This window comes from Cavia porcellus, unplaced genomic scaffold (genome assembly GCF_034190915.1).
Source record: "Cavia porcellus strain 051 isolate PalLab524CR breed Dunkin Hartley unplaced genomic scaffold, mCavPor4.1 scaffold_31, whole genome shotgun sequence".
Lineage (NCBI taxonomy): Eukaryota > Metazoa > Chordata > Mammalia > Rodentia > Caviidae > Cavia > Cavia porcellus.
The window spans coordinates 25,291,225-25,311,884 of NW_026947514.1; the positions used below are offsets into that span (position 1 = coordinate 25,291,225).

A 20,660-nucleotide genomic window follows, 5' to 3' on the forward strand; every position below is an offset into this window, starting at 1 on the left:
ACCTGAGAGCATCAAAAAAGACCCGCCACACACCACAGAAGCTCCCTCGTGCCCCCCTTCTTCCTTTGTAGTCCCTGGCTCATCCAGAAGCACATGGAGCCATCTGCCTGCCCTAGTTTCACCACCTAAGGCCCAGCAGAATCCATGCATTCTTCCACCCACTCCAGGCACAAGTCCCAAACACCTACGCTAGGCCAGGTCCTTATCTGAAATTTTTCACTGATTACTAGCTGCGAGCACTTGAACATTTTCTTAAGACACTGGCTAGTCTTCAGTGTGAAAGGATAATAACCCAGCCAGCACTGTAAGACTTAAGCAAGATTATATATATAATCTTATTGACTTTCATCATAGCAAGTCAGTGGCCCACCCTCAACCTACTTTGGGCACTGTTAGATTTGAGTTGTACTAATGCACATGTGGCTGTCCACAGGGAAGACAGGCTCTGGCCTCAGAAACATTTTCCCTCAGAAACAACCAGGAAACTACAGCACAAATGCATGCATATAAAGTGCCCAGTGTGAAGCTGATCTCAGAGCACAGTAGGTATCATGGGCACTGGTCTCTCTCCTTTTCCTCCTTCAGCCCTGGCTGGACCTTGAAACTAGCTGGGGAGGTTCAGGGTCCCTTTGATTCCCATGGAGGGAGAACAGTTGCAAGTTTCATTTATGTGCAGGAAGAGGCTTGCTGACTGCCAGTGGCCAGGCCTCTAAACATCTCTATTCAGGCTCAGAGGAGGGCCATGGACCCTGGAGCTGTAGTTTCTTCATCCATAAAATGAAGTCAGTCCTATTTACTTTGTACTCATTTAGGTAATGAAAGAAGTAACTGAAGGGTTTGCAGCCATGCTGGAAACAAGCTAAACACACAACAAATTATAGCTGCAACCTCAGTGCTTGGACCCAGGGGGCGTCTGGAGCCAGCTGAGGGATTCTATTCTCTGCCATTCAACTGTCAACCAATTAGGGAACGTGCTTGAAAATGCAGGTCCCAACGCTCATGAGGAGGCAGGACTGAGCGCCTCACCCTACCTCACTCCTCTTATGGGAGGGAAGTTGGTACACACTTTCCAGAGGGTGGGGAGGCAACAGGGATCCTTTTGAACCAGGCACTCCATTTCTAGGAATTCAGCCAAGGAAATAGTCACAGGCCCCTCAGAATGTTGTGCTAGGACACTCATTGCAGTGTTGCTAACAATAGTGAGAAACTGGAAACAATCTAAAGTTAGAAACACACTCAATACACATTTTGGTTGGATGCCAGATGGTCAAGTGCTAAAATCAGTATTCAGCAGAAGCCAAGACCAACACCTCCCACCATCTTCATGCAGCGTCTTTGGTAAAGGAGTGAATTTCAGTAAAATGTTATCAGACATTGTTTGTGATGCCAATAAATAATCAGTGGGTTTCACCACTGGTGTTTGACAGTCTAATATTACAGCTCAAGAACAGCATTTTCTCAGTATTAGCAGAAACTGGATTGCATCTATGTTACATATTGTGCACAATTAATAAATCAGTGCTTACATTGACTGATACTAGTGGAACAGTGTGGCACCTCATTTTTTCTATTAATTTCTTCTTTTCTCCATATTCTGCACATTCCTTCCCATGTTGGGTTAAATATGATTTGTCACAGAAATACTGATCATAAACTATGGTTAACGTTTAAATTAAAAATTAAATAATTATTGCAGAAAAGACACACAGCCGTTAGGCCTCCCTCACTTCGAATATTCTTATCCTGTTGCTCTTGCCACTTTCTGAAGGAGTTCTGGGTCTTCTTTTGTGAGTGCCTTTTTGAGACTGTCTCAATATTCTAAACTAATTTAAAATGTTTACAGTAATTTCTGTCAATTAAAAACATTCCAGTGGGTCTTCATCCACCTCCCTCATCAGGTGTGGCATTGTGAGGCTTCTGGCTTTTCCCCAAAGAAAAATGACCGTGTGTGTAAATGTTTTGAATCCAATCAGGAGACTGAGAAACAGCCACACAGTGCAAACAAAGACACTCAGGAAAGAAGACTTCCAGAAACGCTTCAGAAAGTGGCAAGAATGGTGGGCTAAGTACGTTCAAAGAGAGGGGGAGTATTCTGAGGGGAATTTAATGGAAATGTATCTTTTACTATAATACTTTTCTTACATTGAGCATCTACTATTTTATCATATACCATATGTAAGTTTCAGGGAATTTTTCTCCTCATGAAATTATTATTATTATTATTATTATTATTATTATTGATATTATTGGTCCCAGGGATCAAACTTGACCTTGTGCTCACCAGTCAAGCACTTGAGACACTGAGCTAAATCCACAGCCCTTATGAAATTATTAAGTTGGTTAAACTGACATATTTATAAAATTTTTTATAAGATGTAAATAAAGAATTACAAATGGGCTTTTTTAAAAGCTAGTTTTAAATAGAATAAAGTACCTGAAACTTGAATTATTAAATTGGTTAAGTTGACATTTTTCTTTTATGTTTGTAAGATATAAAGAATTATGAAGGGTTTTTTTAAAAAGCTTATGGTTTAAAAAGAATAGCTGAGACTTGAAAATAATTTATTACTGGCCATCAATATGTTTCCTTCTACATCTAAACACAAGTTTTTAATAATTCTTCTGTACATAAACACAGACTAGGAGTGGCCACATTTTACCTGTGCAACAGTGAATATGCACATGTACCTTAACTGACAGCTAGAATTTCAAATACAGCATGAGAGAAGATATTTGTTGCAAGTTATCTCTAGAAGGTCACCCATATTTGGAAGTGATCATTAACATAAAGTCAGTCACTGCGCCTGCTGCACAAAGGCTACAGACCGTGGTTTGACCATGCTCCAGTCCAGGGAACCAGAGCTGATGCTGAAGTTTGAACTTGTTATTTGTCCCTTCAGAAGCCAAAACTGAAGGTGAAATCAGAGACTATATTTTGACCAGATACTAAGATCCAAGTCATACTGTGGACCTCAATTCTGCAAGAGAGAAGTATCTTAGATGTCTATTACAGTGCTGTTGCAGACATGGATGAGTAACACAGAAGGGGTGTCTATCACTGAATTTTAGCAGCTGGTTATAAAAGCATATATGTGTGTGTATATATATATATATATATACCCTGTGATTTAAAAAAAAATCACATGGAGTCTCTTTTTGTCACCCTGTTCTCTTTCATCCAGGGCCAGGTTTAGAGCTTATCCAGAGAGCAGATGGTCAGGGATGCTGACCAGAGCTGCTTCCTGTGCTTGTGTCCACATTCACAAGAGTGAAGGTCTTGACAGGACTAAGTTGTCCTTTGTAGGCCAGGCAGAGGCAGAGGCCAGTGGGAGGGAGATCAGGGGCCGGCCCGCTTTGACCAGCGTAGCAGTGGACCCTCAGTGACAGGAGTGCCAGAGGTGCAAAGCTACAAGGGTGTCCACATTCCTCCTTTCTCGTTCTCAACACACCTCACGAATCTTAGCTGGTTATGTAATATGACCTGTAAGTAAGTTGACGTGTAGCCATGGAACTAGGTTCTGGTCAGTGAGAGATAAATGCATGTGTTAAAGGCAATTTCCAGAAAATGTCCTTGAAGAAAGAAACCCCCCTTTCTCTTTTCCTTTTTGCTAGCAGGCACGTACATGTTGGCTGGACAGGAGCAACCATTCTGGACCATGAGGCAACAAGCTCGGAATGACAGAGGGATAAGATAGAGTCCAGGCCTCGTGTATCATAGAGCCTGAGCACCAATCCTAGATCAGCTCTCTTAAACTTTCTTTTTGTGAGAATAAAATAAACTTCCATCAGAGTTTAAGCCAGTGTTTTCTTAGGTTCTGTTACATGCTGTAAAACATATCATAGTTAATTATAGTAGCTGTCATTTGGACTCATGACGCCAGCTGCTCTTTTTACCTATGTTATCTTGTTTAGTCTATGAGACAGCTCCAGCTGGCTGAAACAGTGACCAGCCCTGTTCTACAGATCAGGAAGCAAACACCACAAGGTTGACTGACCTCCAGTGCAGCAGTGCTGAGATGGGGTTTTGGGAAGATGACTGGATCATGAGAGATTAATCCATGGATCAATGGGTTCACTGTGAGCCCTCTCTAGCATACTGGCCCTGTCTCCCATGTGATGCCTCAGATATACAACCAACCGTGTGCCAAAAGGCACTCACCAAATGCCTGCATCCAGACCTGTGAAAATGAACCTCTATTCTTTACAAACTACCAGCACTCAAGTATTTTGTTAGAGCAACAGAAAATGGACTCAGACAACTGATTTGCTCCAGATTGTACAATGATTGACTGGCAGAGTGGAAATCTGCCATTGGCCCCCAGAATCTGTCTTTAAATGCTCTTTGGACTCTTCTGACTCCTTCGAACCTCCTGTCTCTGCTTCCATTCCCTACGGCAAGACTGTTTTAAACTCTGCTCCCCTACCCATCCCACTCTTCATCTCCTGTACAATGCTCACTTCTCGTAATTTGTTTCACTGGGAAAAGGCTCTGACTGGCTGGGTGGTGTATACATTTGTAATCCCAGAACTCAGGAGGTTGAGGCAGGATTGCCACAAGTTTGAGTCTAGCCTGGGCTACATAGTGAGTTCAAGGCCAGCATGGAAAATATGGTGAGGTATTGTTTCAAAAAACACAAATTAAGAAGAGCCTCTGACTGACAAATATGCACTGAAGTGTAAGATGTCAGCGTCAGCATCAGCATAATATGCTATTTCCCCATAAGGAAAATAGGTTGTTTATTCCTATGTCAGTGTGAAGGATGATGTGGGAGAGAAACAGCCCATTCAGTGTGAGGACTTGAAATCAAGTCGCCTGGATTTTATGCCTGTCGTCAGCAAGTTCTGCAATCTCAGCAAACCACTGAAGCCCTCCATTTTCCCATTCTAGAAAATCACAGGGTCTGACTTTCACGAGGCAGAGAGGATCTCTGTGAGGGTGCAGTGAAAGAACCCACAGGCAGATTCCTGGGCCCCCAGTGCCTGGCACATCATAGGAGTCAAAGAGTAGGGATCTTTTGCTGAATTCTGTTTATCCGTTGCTCCCCCAAGCCTGTTCTTTAAAGGTCACGTACTGAGATAGAATTTATTATTTATTTATAATTATATTTATTTATAATTTATTGACTCAAATATTTAGAGAGGTCCCCATGTGTCAGATTCCATGCTGTCTATAGGCCACAGAAAAGAGGCTGCCAGGTGAGTCCCTGCCCATAGGACGGCTGAAGAAATGAGCATTCAGATGAGGTGATCACAGGGCGAGCGCTGTGCAGCAGGGAGGGTTCTGTGGCAGGGAGAGCTGGGGGCTGTGACAGGTGGAAAGGGCAGGTGTGACCAAGGTGACATCTTTGCAACTGAAAACTCATGAATGAACTCTGCAAGCTGGTGAAAATTCCATTTAATGGAGAGGGAATTTGAGGCTCAGCTAGGTGAAGGAGCTTGCTCAAGATTACACAGCCAGTGAATGGGGACAGAGATTCAAACCTAGGTCAGCAGACCTCAAAAAACTCAGGCCTTCTGCACTACACCCCCCACCCACTCACCTCTCTCCGGGGCCCTGAACCATCTCTGCTAGGGGGTGGGGCTCTGGACCATCTCGGCCTGCTGCTCTCTGACCACCACAACATATTCTAGCGACCTCCAAACAACGATGGGCACTGCAGTGACCTCCTCTAATGAAGATGTCAGCCCTCCGCTTCCTTCCCCGCCATCCTGGACACCTGGCATTGCCGGGCTCTCAGCAGAGACAGCTGGTCCCCTGCGCCTCCTGAGGTCCCACTGTCAGGAAGACAGAGCCGTGATGCGTGTCCAGCCCGGAGCCCTCTCTCCCCAGCCCCCTCGCTCTCCCTCGTCCTTCTCCTCCCACTCTCCTCACTTCCCGCGCTGTACTCCCTCTTTCTCCCTCCCTCTGGCTCCTGCATGATCTTAAGATGAAAGGGCCAATTAATCTTGCTGTCGCTGCAGCCACCACCACCACAGAGCTGCATGCGGGTCCGTGGGCATCGGCATCCCTACCAGGGCTGCCTAAGTGGTCCCTGGAAGCCGCAGCTAATTGGGGAAAGATTGCATTCATTCTCCCACAGCCAAAGCATTGCAAAGGGGCCTCTTCCAAACTGACCAAGATTTCCAGCCTGCTGTTTCTAGCTTGACATGTAGGCCTGGATGATGAGTGTCCTTTACTGAATCACACACACACTCTCCAGCAGCACAAACAGCAAAGAACTTGAGGGTATCTGATTAACATGGTATAGGTTTACATGTTTACTTCTTTTTTTTTTTTTTTTTTTTGTCTTTTTCGTTTTTTTATCGGTACCAGGGATCGAACTCATGACTGCCTGCTTGCAAGGCAGGCGCTTATGCCGCTGAGCTAAATCCCCAGCCCTAGGTTTACATGTTTACTTATCCTTATATATTCATTCAGTCCACCAATGTTTACTGAGCACCTACTATGTACCAGGTAGATACTATGTCTCATGGTGGACAAGTGATGTTAGAGACAATGCAGAGACGGTGGGATGGAGGAGTTTTGGAGAAAGGGAGATCACACAGGTCTTTTACTCTGGGGAAGTATACCTGTTTCCTTTATGCAAATATCATGTCCAGGAAAAGTTAAGTACCAGTGAGATCTTTGCACATGAAAGCATATTCTAAATCAGATATAGGCAAGGCTTACAAATTAACATGAGCAAACCTCTGAAATTTAGTTTTCTCATAAGAAAAATGGGCTTAATACTTCTTGTTCCAAGCAGCTTACAGGGCTGTTGAGAGACTCATGGAATGAAATTTTAATTTTGTGGAGCTACTGTGTAACCTGCAAAGCACTTTATTACATCAGAGTAATGTAATTGCTGTTAATGTGAAGGTAGAGTTGTAAATTACCACCTCCAAATAGAAATTCGGTGGTAATTCAATTTTCTTGCATTTGGTTGGCTAAAATGCAGATTATATTTACATGTTTTCCGAATCTGGGCAGGCAGGGATGGAGTCTTACTAAGCCTTCTGAGGCTCAAAGAGTACTTTACAGTTACCCATGGCTATGATTTGCGGGTGGCAGTACACAGTAACCTGTCTGAGGATGTCTCTTATGATCTTAATTTCAGAGCACCAGTTAACCCTGAGACCCCCACCTATATTCACCCTGTTTCATCTGAAACCAGAACGTGAAAATGAAACCCCTCCACCAATCTTCTTCGGTGCAGCCTTGTGTCCTGGAACCTTTTCCATCCAAACATTGGAGAGGTGTAGGGCCTGACTGACACAGGGATGGAAGGTCCTCACCTAAGACAGAAGCTGCTTGCTCCATGGAGTTTCTTCCTTTGCACATAACCTTTGTAGCAAAATGGAATGATTGCCATTTGGAAGAGGAATTAATTTTTATTCAAGCAGCATCACTAAACAGCAAGCTTTACAGGCATGCATCTCCAGGAAAATGCCCAGCAGCAGTCAGATGCCTATCTGTACCCCTGCCTCCTTGGGACCTCCTGCAGGTACAGTCCTGGCTCAACTCTGAGCATATATAACAGGACCAATGGAGAATGTGGCGTCTAAATGTTTTTCTGACACTGTTTATGGAGGATGAGATTAGTGAGAATGGGTCATGGCAGTACACAAGATCAATGGCAATCGGGGGCTAGGGATTTAGCTCAGCGGCATAAGCACCTGCCTTGCAAGCAGGCAGTCGTGAGTTCGATCCCTGGTACCGATATAAAGTTAAAAAAAAAAAAAATACAAGTAAAAAAAAGATCAATGGCAAATGCGTCCTCCCCAGACATTTGGAAGACTTCGGGGTAGAGACTTTCCTTGCAGAGAGAGACCAAAATTGATCTATTAATCAATACACTCCCACTCAGGGCAAATCAGAGGAAAGCCTAAAATGTTTCCAAGATAGGCCAGGAGCTCTCAGGTTAGTTGGAAAGAGAAGGAAGTCTTTTGGATAAAGACAAGAACCCAGAAGAGAGACAGGAGGTGAGAAAGGAGCACCATCCAATCTCCTGCTGAGACTTAAATTAATCATCTCACTTCATCATTACTACAAAGCGACACCACTGTTTCCCATTTTATGGACAAAAGCACAAACAACAGAGGGAAAATGACTCGCTCAAGTTTGCATAGCTACTAACTGACAATACAGCGTCCAGTCTTAGTCTGCTTAACTCTGGGTGGCTGGTCACAGTGACACCTCAAACTGACCTCCTTACTGATTTGGTCAGAGATGAGCACCAGTTTCAGAAGAACAAAACATAGAGCTGGGCTTCCTCTCACTCCATTCCTTAAGAAGCTGAGAGCTGTAGACCTGGCGCTTCCAGGCCCCTTTCTGTTGATAAGCCGTATTTCTAAATAAATAATTGTCCTCATCCATTTGTGTCTGCACAGCCAGATCTCCTCGCTCCTGCTGACTATTCCCTTCCCCCACTGACATCTTCCCACGTTCACTTAGCTTCTCTCTTTCTTACGCACACACACACACATACACACACACACATATCCAGACATGCACACCTTCCCACCACACACCCATATGCAAAATAAAATTAGAAATACCATCCGATTCTCAAGGTATTTAAGGAATGGAGATCTTCAATCAACATGGCCCAAACGGGGCCTCCCAAGACTGTGGGAGAGGCCAGCAGAGCTTATGAAGAAAACCGGATGGCTATGCCTGTGACACAAAGATGCTCTGGAGGGGACAAGGCCACTTGTGCTTTCTTGTGTCTGTCCTGGGACCACTGGAACTCACAGAGCTACCAGATCTTCAGAGGTCACCTACTGGCAGACTGTTCTTCTGCTTGCCTGTAAGAGCCTCCAGAATATGAAAAGATTTCCTGGCCCCTTTTTTATTTTTATGTATGCTCATAAAATGCAGAGAAAACAGCGGCTGATGATTCAAAACTGGAGGCTGAGCCGATTGGCACATGGCCCTCACTTCAAGGGATTGGGGATTGCTCTCGTTTTAATCAACCAGTTAAGAAAGCAAAAAACAATTATTTATATATTGTACTCGCCTTCACCCAGAGTGGAGCAGGGCAGTTTGGAGAGCTATGGAAACTGAGGCCATGAGATCCCCAGTGGCCGTGCAATGTTTAATGCTCCCAGACTCCCTCTGCTACCCCCTCCTCTGCACACACACCAATGGTGCTACCTTCTCATAGTACCCACCTGAGAATATTGGAGCTCTGGGAAGGGATGGAGCGAAAATAGGGAAATAGGTTGGGGCTCCAAGCCGAAGCTCCAGGTTCAAGCTCTGTGTTTGGCTGTACCCCCACTTAAGCCCTCTCTTCCTCCAAATCAAAGCTGCTTGTGGTCCAGGGTGAGGTTGGTTTGCGTGGAGGCTGAGATGTGGAACATCAATGCAAACAGCAGGTTGGAATCCCGGCTTTGTAACTCACCTGCTGTATGACCTTGGACAGGTGACTTACTTTCTCTGCATCCCAACCTTTACATCCCTAGAATGAGGCTCGTCCAGCTCCTCAGATGGGGCAGATGGGTTTAATGAAGTGAGCGTATGCTTAGCACTGTGCCTGGCACACAGGAGGGCCTGATAGGTAGTGTCAAGATAGTAACTGTCATCTAAGACCCAAATCGTGCATAGTCTGAACAGGCTCTGTTTAAGAGCTTCCTGTCTATTGCCATTTAATCCTCGGGTCTCTGTTCTACTGAGGACACTAGAATCTAGGAGCATACGTGGTGGATGTTGCACATCCAAGCCCGGGCAGACAGGCTCCGGTCCAGACTCAGCCTCTGGGTACACAGCCCTTCTGAGATGACGCTGGTCTTCGCGCGTGACCCTCAGGAAACTGAGCCACCAAACCCCAGGTTTCCTTTGGTCCAAGCCAGCAGCAAGGAAGGTTATTAGTCATGGCCAAGAAGGAGGAAGGAGGGAACGACAGGTTGATGGCTGGATCAGGGGCGAATTCCCATCTCCCAGTTGGAACCTACGCTGAAGTCAGGCGGGGCGCCCCAACCTGCGCGAGGATAGCGGAGAAGGCGGGGAGGGGGTGGGGGGCAAGTCCATGGTGCAGAGCCGGTGGCCAGAGCACCGCCCCCAGGAGCGGAGGGAGGGGTGGCGGGGCGCAGGGGGGGGGCAGCTGCCATCCCCGCTGCCTCCTGGGCCCCACTCGCTGGCGCCCAAGTGGGAGGACGGCAGCTGCCCGCTCCCTCCTCCCCACAGCCCGCTACCTGCCCAGTCCCCGAAGCGAAGCGTGAGGAGGCAGCGAGCCAAGCCGGGCCGATCCCACAACTTTGCAGCCGTGGGGAGGGTGAGAGCCGGTGTCCGGGCTTCCTCTTCTCGGCGAGCCGAGATCGGTGAGTTCGTTTCCCGATCCCTCCGTGGCGGGGGCGGCAGGGGGCGGTTTCCCGGGCCGCGGAGGCGGTGGCCGAGGCGCCGGCGGCTGCGCTGCCTGCCTGGCCCGCTCCACGGTGCGACCTCCGCGGCGGGCGCGGCGCAGCGCGGCACGGACCGCTCCACGCGACCCCTCGTGCCGCCGCCGCCGGGGCGCTGACCGCCCCCCCCAGGGCAGGGCCCCGGCAGCCGCCGCCCTCCGAGCGCCCCTCGCTCCCCCGGCCCCTGTCCTTCTCCTTCCCAAGCCGCGGCGCATCTGGAGGCTGCTCCCGCGCCCCCCTGGCGACTGGCGCGGGGAAGACACTTGCTTTGCCGGAGCCCGGGACCCAGGCTCTCGGGGTGGGCAGCGCCGCCGCAGCCTCCCTGCCTGCAGGGCCGGGGCGGTACCAAACCCTCGGCGACCACCCTCCCGCGCGCCCTGCGCCGCACCCCGGCGGCGGACAGCGGCCTGAGCTCCCCGCCAGGGCCGCGGTTCCGGGGTGGAGGGAGACCGCCACCTGCAAAGAGGGTTCCAGGGTGACCAGCCCCCCAGTCCGGACAGGGCATCCTGGTGGGGGCCCCTGCTGGGTAAACCCGCCTTCTCAAACTTTTCTCGCACCTCCGCCTGTCCTAATCCTTGGCCCCCAGAAAAGTTCTCTCCGGTGCACAGAACCTATTGCCCGGTGGCTTCCTAAGTTGGGCTGTGGGGGCGGGACGCAGGGGTGGGGGAGGCTGCCTGGGTGGGGTGCGTTGGGGGTGGATCCCTGGACACGCCGGCTGAGCTTCGCCTGGTTCTCCCAGCGTGAGCCTGCCGGCACTGAAAGGGTTTCAGCGCCATGGGGATTGTTTGGGTTTCTCCCGCCAGGAGGGCGAGAGGCAGGCGTGAAGGGTGGATTTTTAATTCCACCACCCTAAGGGAAAATGCTGTTTGCAAAGACACAGCCAGGACAGCCAGCGTCAGAGGCACGGTCTGAGCAGGACTCGCTGGCACAGCATTCTGCCTGCGCCCCCACCCCACCTGGTGCCTAAGCATCAGCGAACGTATTGATTATTTTAATTGATCTTTTAAAATAAAAAGCCAGGTGGCGGCGGCTGCGTGTGTGTACATACAGTCACGATATGCACAAACACATATCCCTAGGCAGGCACAGATTACACGTACAGAGTCACACACAAAGAAACACACAAACACCCAACGGGTCCATACACTCATAACCCTCCAAAGAGCCTGGGTGAGGTTCCTGAAATTGCTCGAGATGAAGGTTAGTGGGCGGAGGAAGGGGAGACAAAGGAGGTCTTCCAGGAAGTCAAATGGCCCTACCCATTCCCAAGTCGCTTTCTCCTAGGGAAATCTGAAGCAGCGTGCGGCCCTATCTTTCACCCTCCACCCCAAGCTCCCAGCCCCTGCAGACCACGAATAAATTTCTCTCCCTGCATGTGACTCTAGAAGTCCTGAGCACCCAAGTTGCTCCAAATCTGAGGGAGGTAGGGCGGCTGCCGCCTCAGGGACTCTTTCCACCCCAGCTCAGATTACGGATTAGGGACGTTTTTAGGAGTGACCTGAGGGGCAGAGATTGAGGGGTATAGAATTGGGTGCAGCCCTCGCACCGCCTGGGTTGTCAGGGGTTGGGGAGAAGCGCACGATGGCGCCTCCTGGCTGCTCGGGTAACGCAAGTTTCCCTCTCCCCTGCGCCCCTCAGGAATGTAATCAAGGATGCTGGCCCTGAGGCTGCTCAACGTGGTGGCCCCCGCCTACTTCCTGTGCATCTCCCTGGTCACCTTCGTGCTGCAGCTCTTTCTCTTCCTGCCCAGCATGCGTGAGGACCCCGCGGCCACCCGTCTCTTGTCGCCAGCCCTCCTGCATGGGGCGCTCTTCCTGTTTCTCTCTGCCAACGCTTTGGGCAATTACGTCCTGGTCATCCAGAACTCTCCGGATGACCTGGGGGCCTGCCAGGGGTCGTCGGCCAGGAGGGCTTTGTGTCCCCCGCCCAGCACCCACTTCTGCCGAGTGTGCGCCCGAGTCACACTGAGGCACGATCACCACTGTTTCTTCACCGGCAACTGCATCGGCAGCAGGAACATGCGCAACTTCGTCCTCTTCTGCCTCTACACCTCCCTTGCCTGCCTCTACTCCATGGTGGCTGGTGTGGCCTACATCTCCGCTGTCCTCTCCATCTCCTTCGCCCATCCCCTGGCCTTCCTCACCCTCCTGCCCACCTCCATCAGCCAGTTCTTCTCCGGTGAGTGGGCCTGGACAGGCGGGTTCAGCAAATAAGACCTCCTTTTGCAATTCTAAGACTTGCTAGAGTTAGCAAATAAAAACGCAGAATGCCCATATACATTAAAATTCAGATAAATTTTAGTATAATTATGTCTCAACATGATACATGCTAAGAAAACATACGGTGACCCATCTGAAATTGGAATTAATTGAACATACTATATTTAACTGACAATAGGCCCTTTCCCCTCACCTATCATAGTGTTTACCCATAGAACTGGGGTGGCCAGGCAGTAACTGCTGTATGCCAGGCACACCCCCATGCAGCCTATGGTGTAACTGTCCCTTGCCTGGACCTTGTGCTTTCCTCCCCAGGATTGCCCACCAGAGTCTTGCCATACAACTGTAGCCATCCTCCTGCCTCCACTGGTTTGACCCCCCCATACTTTCTGCGGTTTGAGCAGGGGCATCCTGGTTGGAGACCAGGCTGTTTAACTGTTACCTATCTGCAATGCAGAGCTTGTATCTGGGCTGGGAGATGACCCTCTGAAGCGCCCTAACACCTGCAGGAGCCAGGCACGTGGGTCTTCACACTGGTGCTCAGCCGGGCACCCTGGTGGGGACTAGATTTGAAATAGGATGCCACAAGGAATGAGCTCTGCTATCTAGCCCTGGAGACTCTGCTCCTGGTGGCAGTTCTTACTATTTTACTTGGCTTTGAAACTGGACCCTACTTTGTTTCCTTCTACTCCCTTCTCCCCCTGGCCATTGACTATGACTACTTTGGTTGCAGAGTTGATGTGTGTATGGCACTGGTACCCCATTTCTCAGGTGAAGAATGCAATGGTCTTCCCAGTGTTGCAAGACTACCAGGTAGCTGTCTCTGGCATGTCTCTAGGTCCATAAACCATAACCTAGTACTCTTCTTCAGCAACATCGGGGGTAGAACGTGTTCCTAACTACATTGACCGAGCCAGAGATTTAGTTCAGTGGCATAATCGCCTGCCTGGCAAGCTCAGGGTCCTGAGTTCGATCCCTGGTACCAATAAATAAATAAATAAATTAATTAATTAATTAACCATTCAGGAACCATGAAAGACAGGGCACAGCCACTTTCACTGAGAGCCCAATGTGTCTTAATGCACCAGGACTGCCCTGGGCTGGCCATTTATAAACTTCTATTCTACTATGGGAGAAGCCACCCTTTCAGTCTCTGTTGTGGCTACAACCCAGTTCTTCCTAGGCATAGAATTGTTGTGCCATTTGCCTGCAGGAACAGGGAGGCCCCAGTCACAAGGGATGTCTGGAAAGCTGGTGGCTGAGCTGGGCTCAGAACCCAGAACTCTTGGGCCTTCTGGATCTCCATGCTGGCATAGGAGGCTGCCAGGACCAAAATACCCAGGCTAGGGGAGGGTAGGTGGGCGGGCTGGGGGTAGAGTGTGAGCATGGGCAGGTGGAGGGGTGAGGAGAGCCAAAGAACCTGATCACACATCTTTTTCCAAGTACTTTCACTAGCCATAAAAATGGCTAGTTCCAGAAAGAGGATCTCGAAATGGTTTGATTTGAGATAAGTCTGGGCTGGCGGCCTATCCATATGTGCTAGGGAGATCGGAAAGAAAGAAGGCACCTCTTGCTCTGCTCTGATGGCAGAACAGAGCCAGTCAGGGCTCACCCTGCAGCCCAAACCCTTGTTCAAGTGGAAGGATGAATTCCTCTGTCCTTCATCTGCTCCCCACACCCACTAGGAAAAAGAGATGAAGACTTTTATCTCTAGCTCTTCCATCTCATCTTCTTCCTTGGCTGATGTTACACCCTCCCTGCCCCAGCGCTTCCTTTCCTCTCCAGTCTGGTCCCCGACACATACTCTCCTGTTCATCTTCCTCCTTTCCAACTCCTCTTCTCTGACTGCCAGTCCAAACTGCTGAGAGCACACCCTCTCCCGCTTAGAGGACAGGGGAGCAGGTAGGAGCCAGAAGGCACAAGTTACTTAATAGCACTTGCACTGTCCCTAGCTCTTGTCCTGATCCTGAGCACAGAACGGCTGTGAATAGGTCCCTGAGAGCTAAAGGCGAGAGGGTTCTTTCATGTGAAGGTAGCTGCTGACCCTAAGCCCTCAGCTAATGGCAAAGAAGGACAGAGTTACAAGATAGGTTTTAGAAGCTGTCACTTCTTTTAGCTTTGTGGACCCAGACAGGTTGTGTCACCAACTGAAATCATTCTTATCTGGATAATGGAGATGACACCACTTGACAAATGCTAGGCCATTTGATAAGTGCCACTGGGAAGTCCAATAGGAGGGAAAGGGTACTGATGTTCACTGAGCACCTGTTATGTGTCACCCACTGGGCATGTCTCATTCCATCCCACACTCAGGACGAGTCTGTGAAGCAGGTATCATTTTTAAACACTCAGGAACTAAAGATTCGGCCAGGTTAAGCTGCATCAAAGCCACACAGTTCAAGACTTGGGGTGATTGCCCCCAAAGCTCAGTCTCTCCCCTGTACCCCACTGCCTCTCTGATACTCCTTTGTGATGAACGAGCCACTTTAGGAGGACAGCTTCTTGCCCTTGGATGTATTAAAGAATATGTTGGGTGACGATCTGTCAAAAGTGATACAGATAGTTGGTGAGAGGCAAGGAACAGGGAGATGAGATGATGCAATCTTTCAGGCCTTATGGGAAAATTCTATGGGTTTTTTTTAAGATGCAGAACTATTATTAAATAGTTAAGAGGAGCTGAAGCAACCAGGTTAGGTAACTTCAAACACTTTGAGAGAAAGCAGATCCTCAGAATAGACTTTTGTAGCTGCTTCACAGGGCCAGGAAAAGGCCACAAGGTCTTTTCCTCATGCCTTGATTTAGTGCCAGAAAAAAGCCCACAGGAAGCAGCTTCCATCGCCCAGGCTTGTTCCTGGGGCTGAGTTGCAGGGCAGGCCTAAGCTTGACAGCTCTGATGTTCGCACAGCCCAGTTCCAGGGCCATCTCTGCCCATCAGCACTGCTCAAGCCCAAAGGGCACATGGCCCCAGGATGCTCCTTGGTGTATGTAGCCGCCCTAACTAATCTGTGCTGACAAGGGAGAAGTGGGTCAGGGGATGGCACAGCCCAATGGAGCCCTATCCCACTGCTATCTCTGTCAGTAGAGAGGCTGCTGTAAATGCCAGCTGAAGCGAGCTTTCTATCTCCTGGGCAACTGGACCTGGTTGTTTGCAACTCTGCAAAGAAAACCCTGCTATCAAAGCTCCCCGGGATGAGGGAAGAGGAGACTGCTAATAGCAAACCTGAATCAAATCCCATCCTGCCCTGCTGCTGAGCCCACCACTCTCCAGCAGACCAGACTGGTGTTAAAAGCATTTTAGGGGCCTGAAAATTGGAATCTGAGGAGACCTGAGAAGAGATGGGCTGGGGAAAAGGTTGGTCAGAGAAGAGAGGAAGATGGTTGAATTTTCAGGGGAGAACAGGTTGTAAGGTGGTATCCCTGGAGCAGCTACCCTCACTGGAGAAGCTGGTATTTGGGTTGCCGTACAGGGAACAAAGAGCTAGGGCTTTTGAGTTCTCTCCTGGGTCCACTGCCCTGGCAGGGGCAAGCCAAAGCAGGTGTCTTTGCTACAGCTGCCAAAGCTGCAGCCAGCCAGGAGGCCAAGCTCTGGAAAAGAAGAGAAATCCTGATGGCCTTAGGAGTCAAATGTGAACACTTTTTGGGTGTATTGCCCTCCTCTGGAATGACTTTCTTTTTTTTTCTTTTTTTTTCTTTTTTTTGTCTTTTTCATTTTTATCGGTACCAGGGATCGAACTCATGACTGCCTGCTTGCAAGGCAGGCGCTTATGCCGCTGAGCTAAATCCCCAGTCCCTAGAATGACTTTCATCAGGAAAGCTGCACCAAGTATGAACCAGAAAGCTGACTACGTCTTAGATCTTTGCCTTGTGTCCTGCACACCTATGGAACTGTCATTATGATACCCATTTTGCAGATGATCAGACTCTAACTTGGGGTGGTTAAAAACCTTTTGCAAGTCCTGACAGCCAGGAGATTCTAACCTAGTTTGGACAGACTCTCCTCCCAAACTCTGAGGAAGTGTGTGGGATTGCTTACTAAAATCAATAGCAAGAAATGTTCAGTTTAGATAAACTTAGTGGGAGGTGTGGTGCCGCTCTCAGGGCTGACCCGATGACCTCAGGGGCCTCTTCCAGCCCTGGTGAGTGTCTGGTGCTGCATGTGACTTGGTAACGGTAACGTTAATGCCTGGGTTTTTCTAAGTTGGTGTGCTCAGCCGCCCTTGAGGCTGACTGAACTCAAGACTTGCTCTTCCTGATGACTAAGTCCTGTTCTCCATCATGCTGTCACTTTCCAGAGTCGTCCCCAGACAGTGCTCACAGCCCCATGGGGAGAAGTGCTCCAGTCCAACAGTGCCTCTTTAGGGCCCTCAAATCACCTCTTGCTCCTCCCCAGTAAACCCCCGGCTCTCTCTTCCAGCCGAGAGAGAGGCAGAGAGGGAGTTCTGCCCCCATGGAAATGGACAGCGTCTAGCCTGGAGCAGGGAGGCTGCAGGCTCTCCTTGCTTGCTGAGCTCATCAAGCCTCCTCCCCCCACCCCACCCCCCTCCCCACCCCCCAGTGCTGCCCTCTCGCCTCAGGAGCCATCAGCACTAAGGAAAACTTAGGGTAACTATTTCATCCTTCCTCTCCCTCGCTGCAGCCTGAAACTGCTACAGAATGTGGCTTCAGCCTCATGACTCTCCCTCCCTCCCAGCGGAAAGCGCCAGCCCGGTGGCATTTCTGTACGTGGCCTGGGTGTAAAGCGGTTCTGGTGTTTCCCTCCCCCCGCAGGAGCTGTCCTCGGTTCTGACATGTTCGTCATCCTCATGCTCTACCTCTGGTTTGCCGTGGGCCTGGCCTGCGCCGGCTTCTGCTGCCACCAGCTGCTGCTGATCCTCCGGGGCCAGACACGCCACCAGGTTCGAAAGGGGGTGGCAGTGAGGGCCCAGCCCTGGCGCAAGAACTTACAGGAGGTCTTCGGGAAGAGGTGGCTGCTGGGCCTGTTGGTCCCCATGTTCAATGTCGGAAGTGAGGGCTCTAAGCCGCAGGACAAGTAGTAGGCAGGTGCTGAGTCATTTCCCTCTCTGAGTCTCAGTTTCTCCTGAACATAAGGCCATAACACTCTGGTTACCACCCCTGACCCACTACAGCCTGGGGCCAGGAGAGTCACACACCCAGCCCTGGTCTTCCACCCCGCATGGAAGAACTTCATGTAAGATGGGGAGGACAGTTGGCCACCCGGGCCTGGCTAGTCTCAGCAGCCAGTTGGGTGGCTTCTGCTCTTGTCTCTTCTCCCTGGGAAGCCTTCTTCCCCTCTTCGCGGCCCTCCCACTTCCTGCCACCTCTTGTGTAGTCCCTGCTGTGTGCTGGCACACTTCCCCTCATGTGGAGAGTGAGCAGTGGATTCTCCCTGCTGCTGAGGCTCCCCAGCACCTGGAGGCTGGCAAATGCTTAACATCACCACGTGTGAGAGGCAGCCAAGTCCCTCTGCCACGGAAGGTTCTTGTCCCTCTGAGGGACTGTGGGTACTGAGGGGGAAAAGAGCCCAGGAGCTTGCTGCCCACCCACCAGGTTCAAGGTCCTTTCTCTGGACATGGCAGCCAGTGGCTGGCATTTCCAGATGCTATTCCCTGTCCAGCCAGGCTTCACTGGCCCTGGCTGGACACCTCCTTTCCCTGGCTCTCTTCCAACTTTTCTCTTTGGTTTCCAGCCTCTGGATTTTTGCCAGATGTTGGGAAGGAAAGAATGAAAAGAGAGGGAAAGGGGAGCCACCCAAAAGTGAGGGAGGCGTGTGACTGTAATGCTGGGCAACTGTACAGAAGACTGTGTGTGTGTGTGTGTGCGAGAGAGAGAGAGAGAGAGAGAGAGAGAGAGAGAGAGAGAGACAGAGAGAGACAGAGAGAGGGAGGGAGGGAGAGAGAGAGCGAGCCTGCCTTGGCATTCTAGAAGCTAAAGCTGTTCAGTGCTTCAGTGGCTACCTGGGAGGTAATGAGTGCTCCACCACTGGAAATATTTCACAGGATCTTGGCACTTGTTTGCCAGGCATGCTGTGCAAGGGATTTTGTACAAGGTTGTTCCAGAAGTGTGGAGATTCCTTCCCACTCTAAGACTGTGGTGTCCTCTTATGCTGCTGGGCCTGGGGGCAGATCTGCAGAGATGACTGTGGGTTATTTGTGTTCATGGAGAGTAGGGTGGCCATGGGAGGGGTGTGAAAATTGTGATGCAAATGTTTGAGCCCAACCCCAGTTACTAAGGAGAGGACTACCTAGATGTCAATAGTAGTTGAAAGGGGGGATTTAACTCAGCAGCATAAGTGCCTGCCTGGTAAGCACTAGGTTGTGAGTTCAATCCCCAGTACCAAAAAAAAAAAAAAAAAAAAAAAAAAAGTAGTTGAAAGGGCTGGGATTGGGGACAGGGAGACAGAAGAGTGTTGGGATTGGGTGGGGGAAGACGTGGGGAGGGAAAAGCCAGATCGTGCTCAACTCAAAGACAGGAGGTGGGGGAGTGAAGGCTAGAGGCGGGAATGACCAGAACACAAGAGAGCACTTGCCAGACCGTCCCTGCTTCCCTGGCTGGCTCTGGATGGATGCACTGCTATGTGTACTGGGACCCAGAGAAGCAGCCTGTGAGGGGGTGGGACAATGCAAGTGCCCCTCCCGACTGGGTCGGAGGCCAATCTGACTTCCATACAAGCAGCTGGGCTGCAGCCTTCACCCTGAATCGTCCAGTGGATGGGCACAGTGACTCCAACCGCACAACACCATCAATTCTTGGGTAGAGATCAGGTGGACTTCACCCAGGTCCTGTCTTCAATTCCCTCCAGAGGGCCGATGCTGTGATGGTTTAACTGCTCACACTTCCCCCTCCTTCCCATGTCCACTCTTTCAGTCATCCATTTGTTCATTCTACATATATTTATCAAGTACCAACTATGTGCTAAGTTTCAGGCACTAGAAATACAGTGGTGAACAGGACAATGAGATCCCTGCCATCAGGAGCATCTTTCCACTGGCCCCTGTGTGCACTGAATCCTATCCTTCGACAAATGATCATTCTGCCTTCTTGGTGGTTCCTCACTTGGAGAGGAAGGATGTGGCAGGGAGGGCTGATGGGGACCCCACGCTTGCTCAGTGGAAGAGCTTGGAGGCCAGTTCTGCCATGTCCAGAGACTGCACCATGAGGTCTGACATGGTGGGGCAGGGGAGGATACTAGTCCCTAGGGGTGACTGCAGAGGAGGTTCCCAGCTGTGAGACTTGGGTACCATTTGTGCACATGGCCCTGTATGTACTGTTGATGAAAAAAATCAATAAAATGTGTGGTTTTAATTGGATTTGATAATTATATGGGCATGATGGTTGGTAGCAAGGCTGGTGGGACCAGAACACGCATTGTGTCCATCAGACACCTCTCTTCAGAGATTTCAGATAAGTATTAAAAATACTTCTGTCCAAGTTGGTAAATAACCATGGCCCAGATTCCCTAAGGGACTCTTCCTTGGCCCAGATTCCTCCTTGGGGACCCCTCCACAGTCCAGCAGTGAGATCCAGGGCGAGGCTTCAGCCCTGCCCCAGTGTCCACTGTGATTGGCAGAGCTGGGGCGGGAAGTGGTAAGTATGTGAATAACTGTCCTGGTCCAGAATGCTGAGGTCTGTGGACCTGTGAAGACCAGGGATGGGAACTTTCCCCTCGCTCCTCCCCAACTCACCTTCCCGTGTCAGAGGGCAGGTGGGGAAGGCAAGAAAGGAGAGAGTCCATCTGTTCTTTCCTCACAGCTAGGGCTGACTGTCCCTGGAGTTCAGCCAGGGCCTCCTGGCCTTTCAGCCCCTATGACATTGGGAAGATTTGAGTTACCAGCCCTGGCAGCAGCCAGGGAGGCTTGGAGTCCTGCAGGGAGTGGTCCTGAGTGGTGGACATGGATGATAATGTAGCCCAAAGATGTGCAGGACTGGCTGGATTCAGCAGGATAGTGCTGGTTCTGCTTGAGCTGTCAAGGAAACTCCAACCAGGTCAGTGGTATGATGGTCCACAATCCCCAAACATACATCAAGAGGTGACAGCAAGGAAGCCCCACATGTGCTGAAGAGCTA

At 50.1% G+C, this 20,660-nt stretch overlaps 1 protein-coding gene across 1 annotated transcript; it reads left to right on the forward strand.

Annotated features, from left to right (window-relative positions):
* The first annotated feature begins 9,865 nt into the window (after positions 1–9,865).
* Positions 9,866–19,898, forward strand: Zdhhc22 (zinc finger DHHC-type palmitoyltransferase 22). Its single transcript, XM_003472444.5, has 4 exons — positions 9,866–9,884; positions 10,166–10,299; positions 12,016–12,555; positions 17,364–19,898. Exons 3-4 carry the CDS (start codon positions 12,030–12,032, stop codon positions 17,627–17,629), a joined length of 792 nt encoding a protein of 263 aa, XP_003472492.1. The 5' UTR covers positions 9,866–9,884; positions 10,166–10,299; positions 12,016–12,029; the 3' UTR covers positions 17,630–19,898.
* The last annotated feature ends 762 nt before the right edge of the window (positions 19,899–20,660 follow it).

Bases quoted from the DNA above. Each gene is read 5' to 3' on its own strand.
- Zdhhc22 (XM_003472444.5), top strand. From the start codon at position 12,030: ATGCTGGCCCTGAGGCTGCTCAACGTGGTGGCCCCCGCCTACTTCCTG. The intron at 12,556-17,363 runs GTGAGTGGGCCT...CTCCCCCCGCAG, and splicing joins CATCAGCCAGTTCTTCTCCG to GAGCTGTCCTCGGTTCTGAC.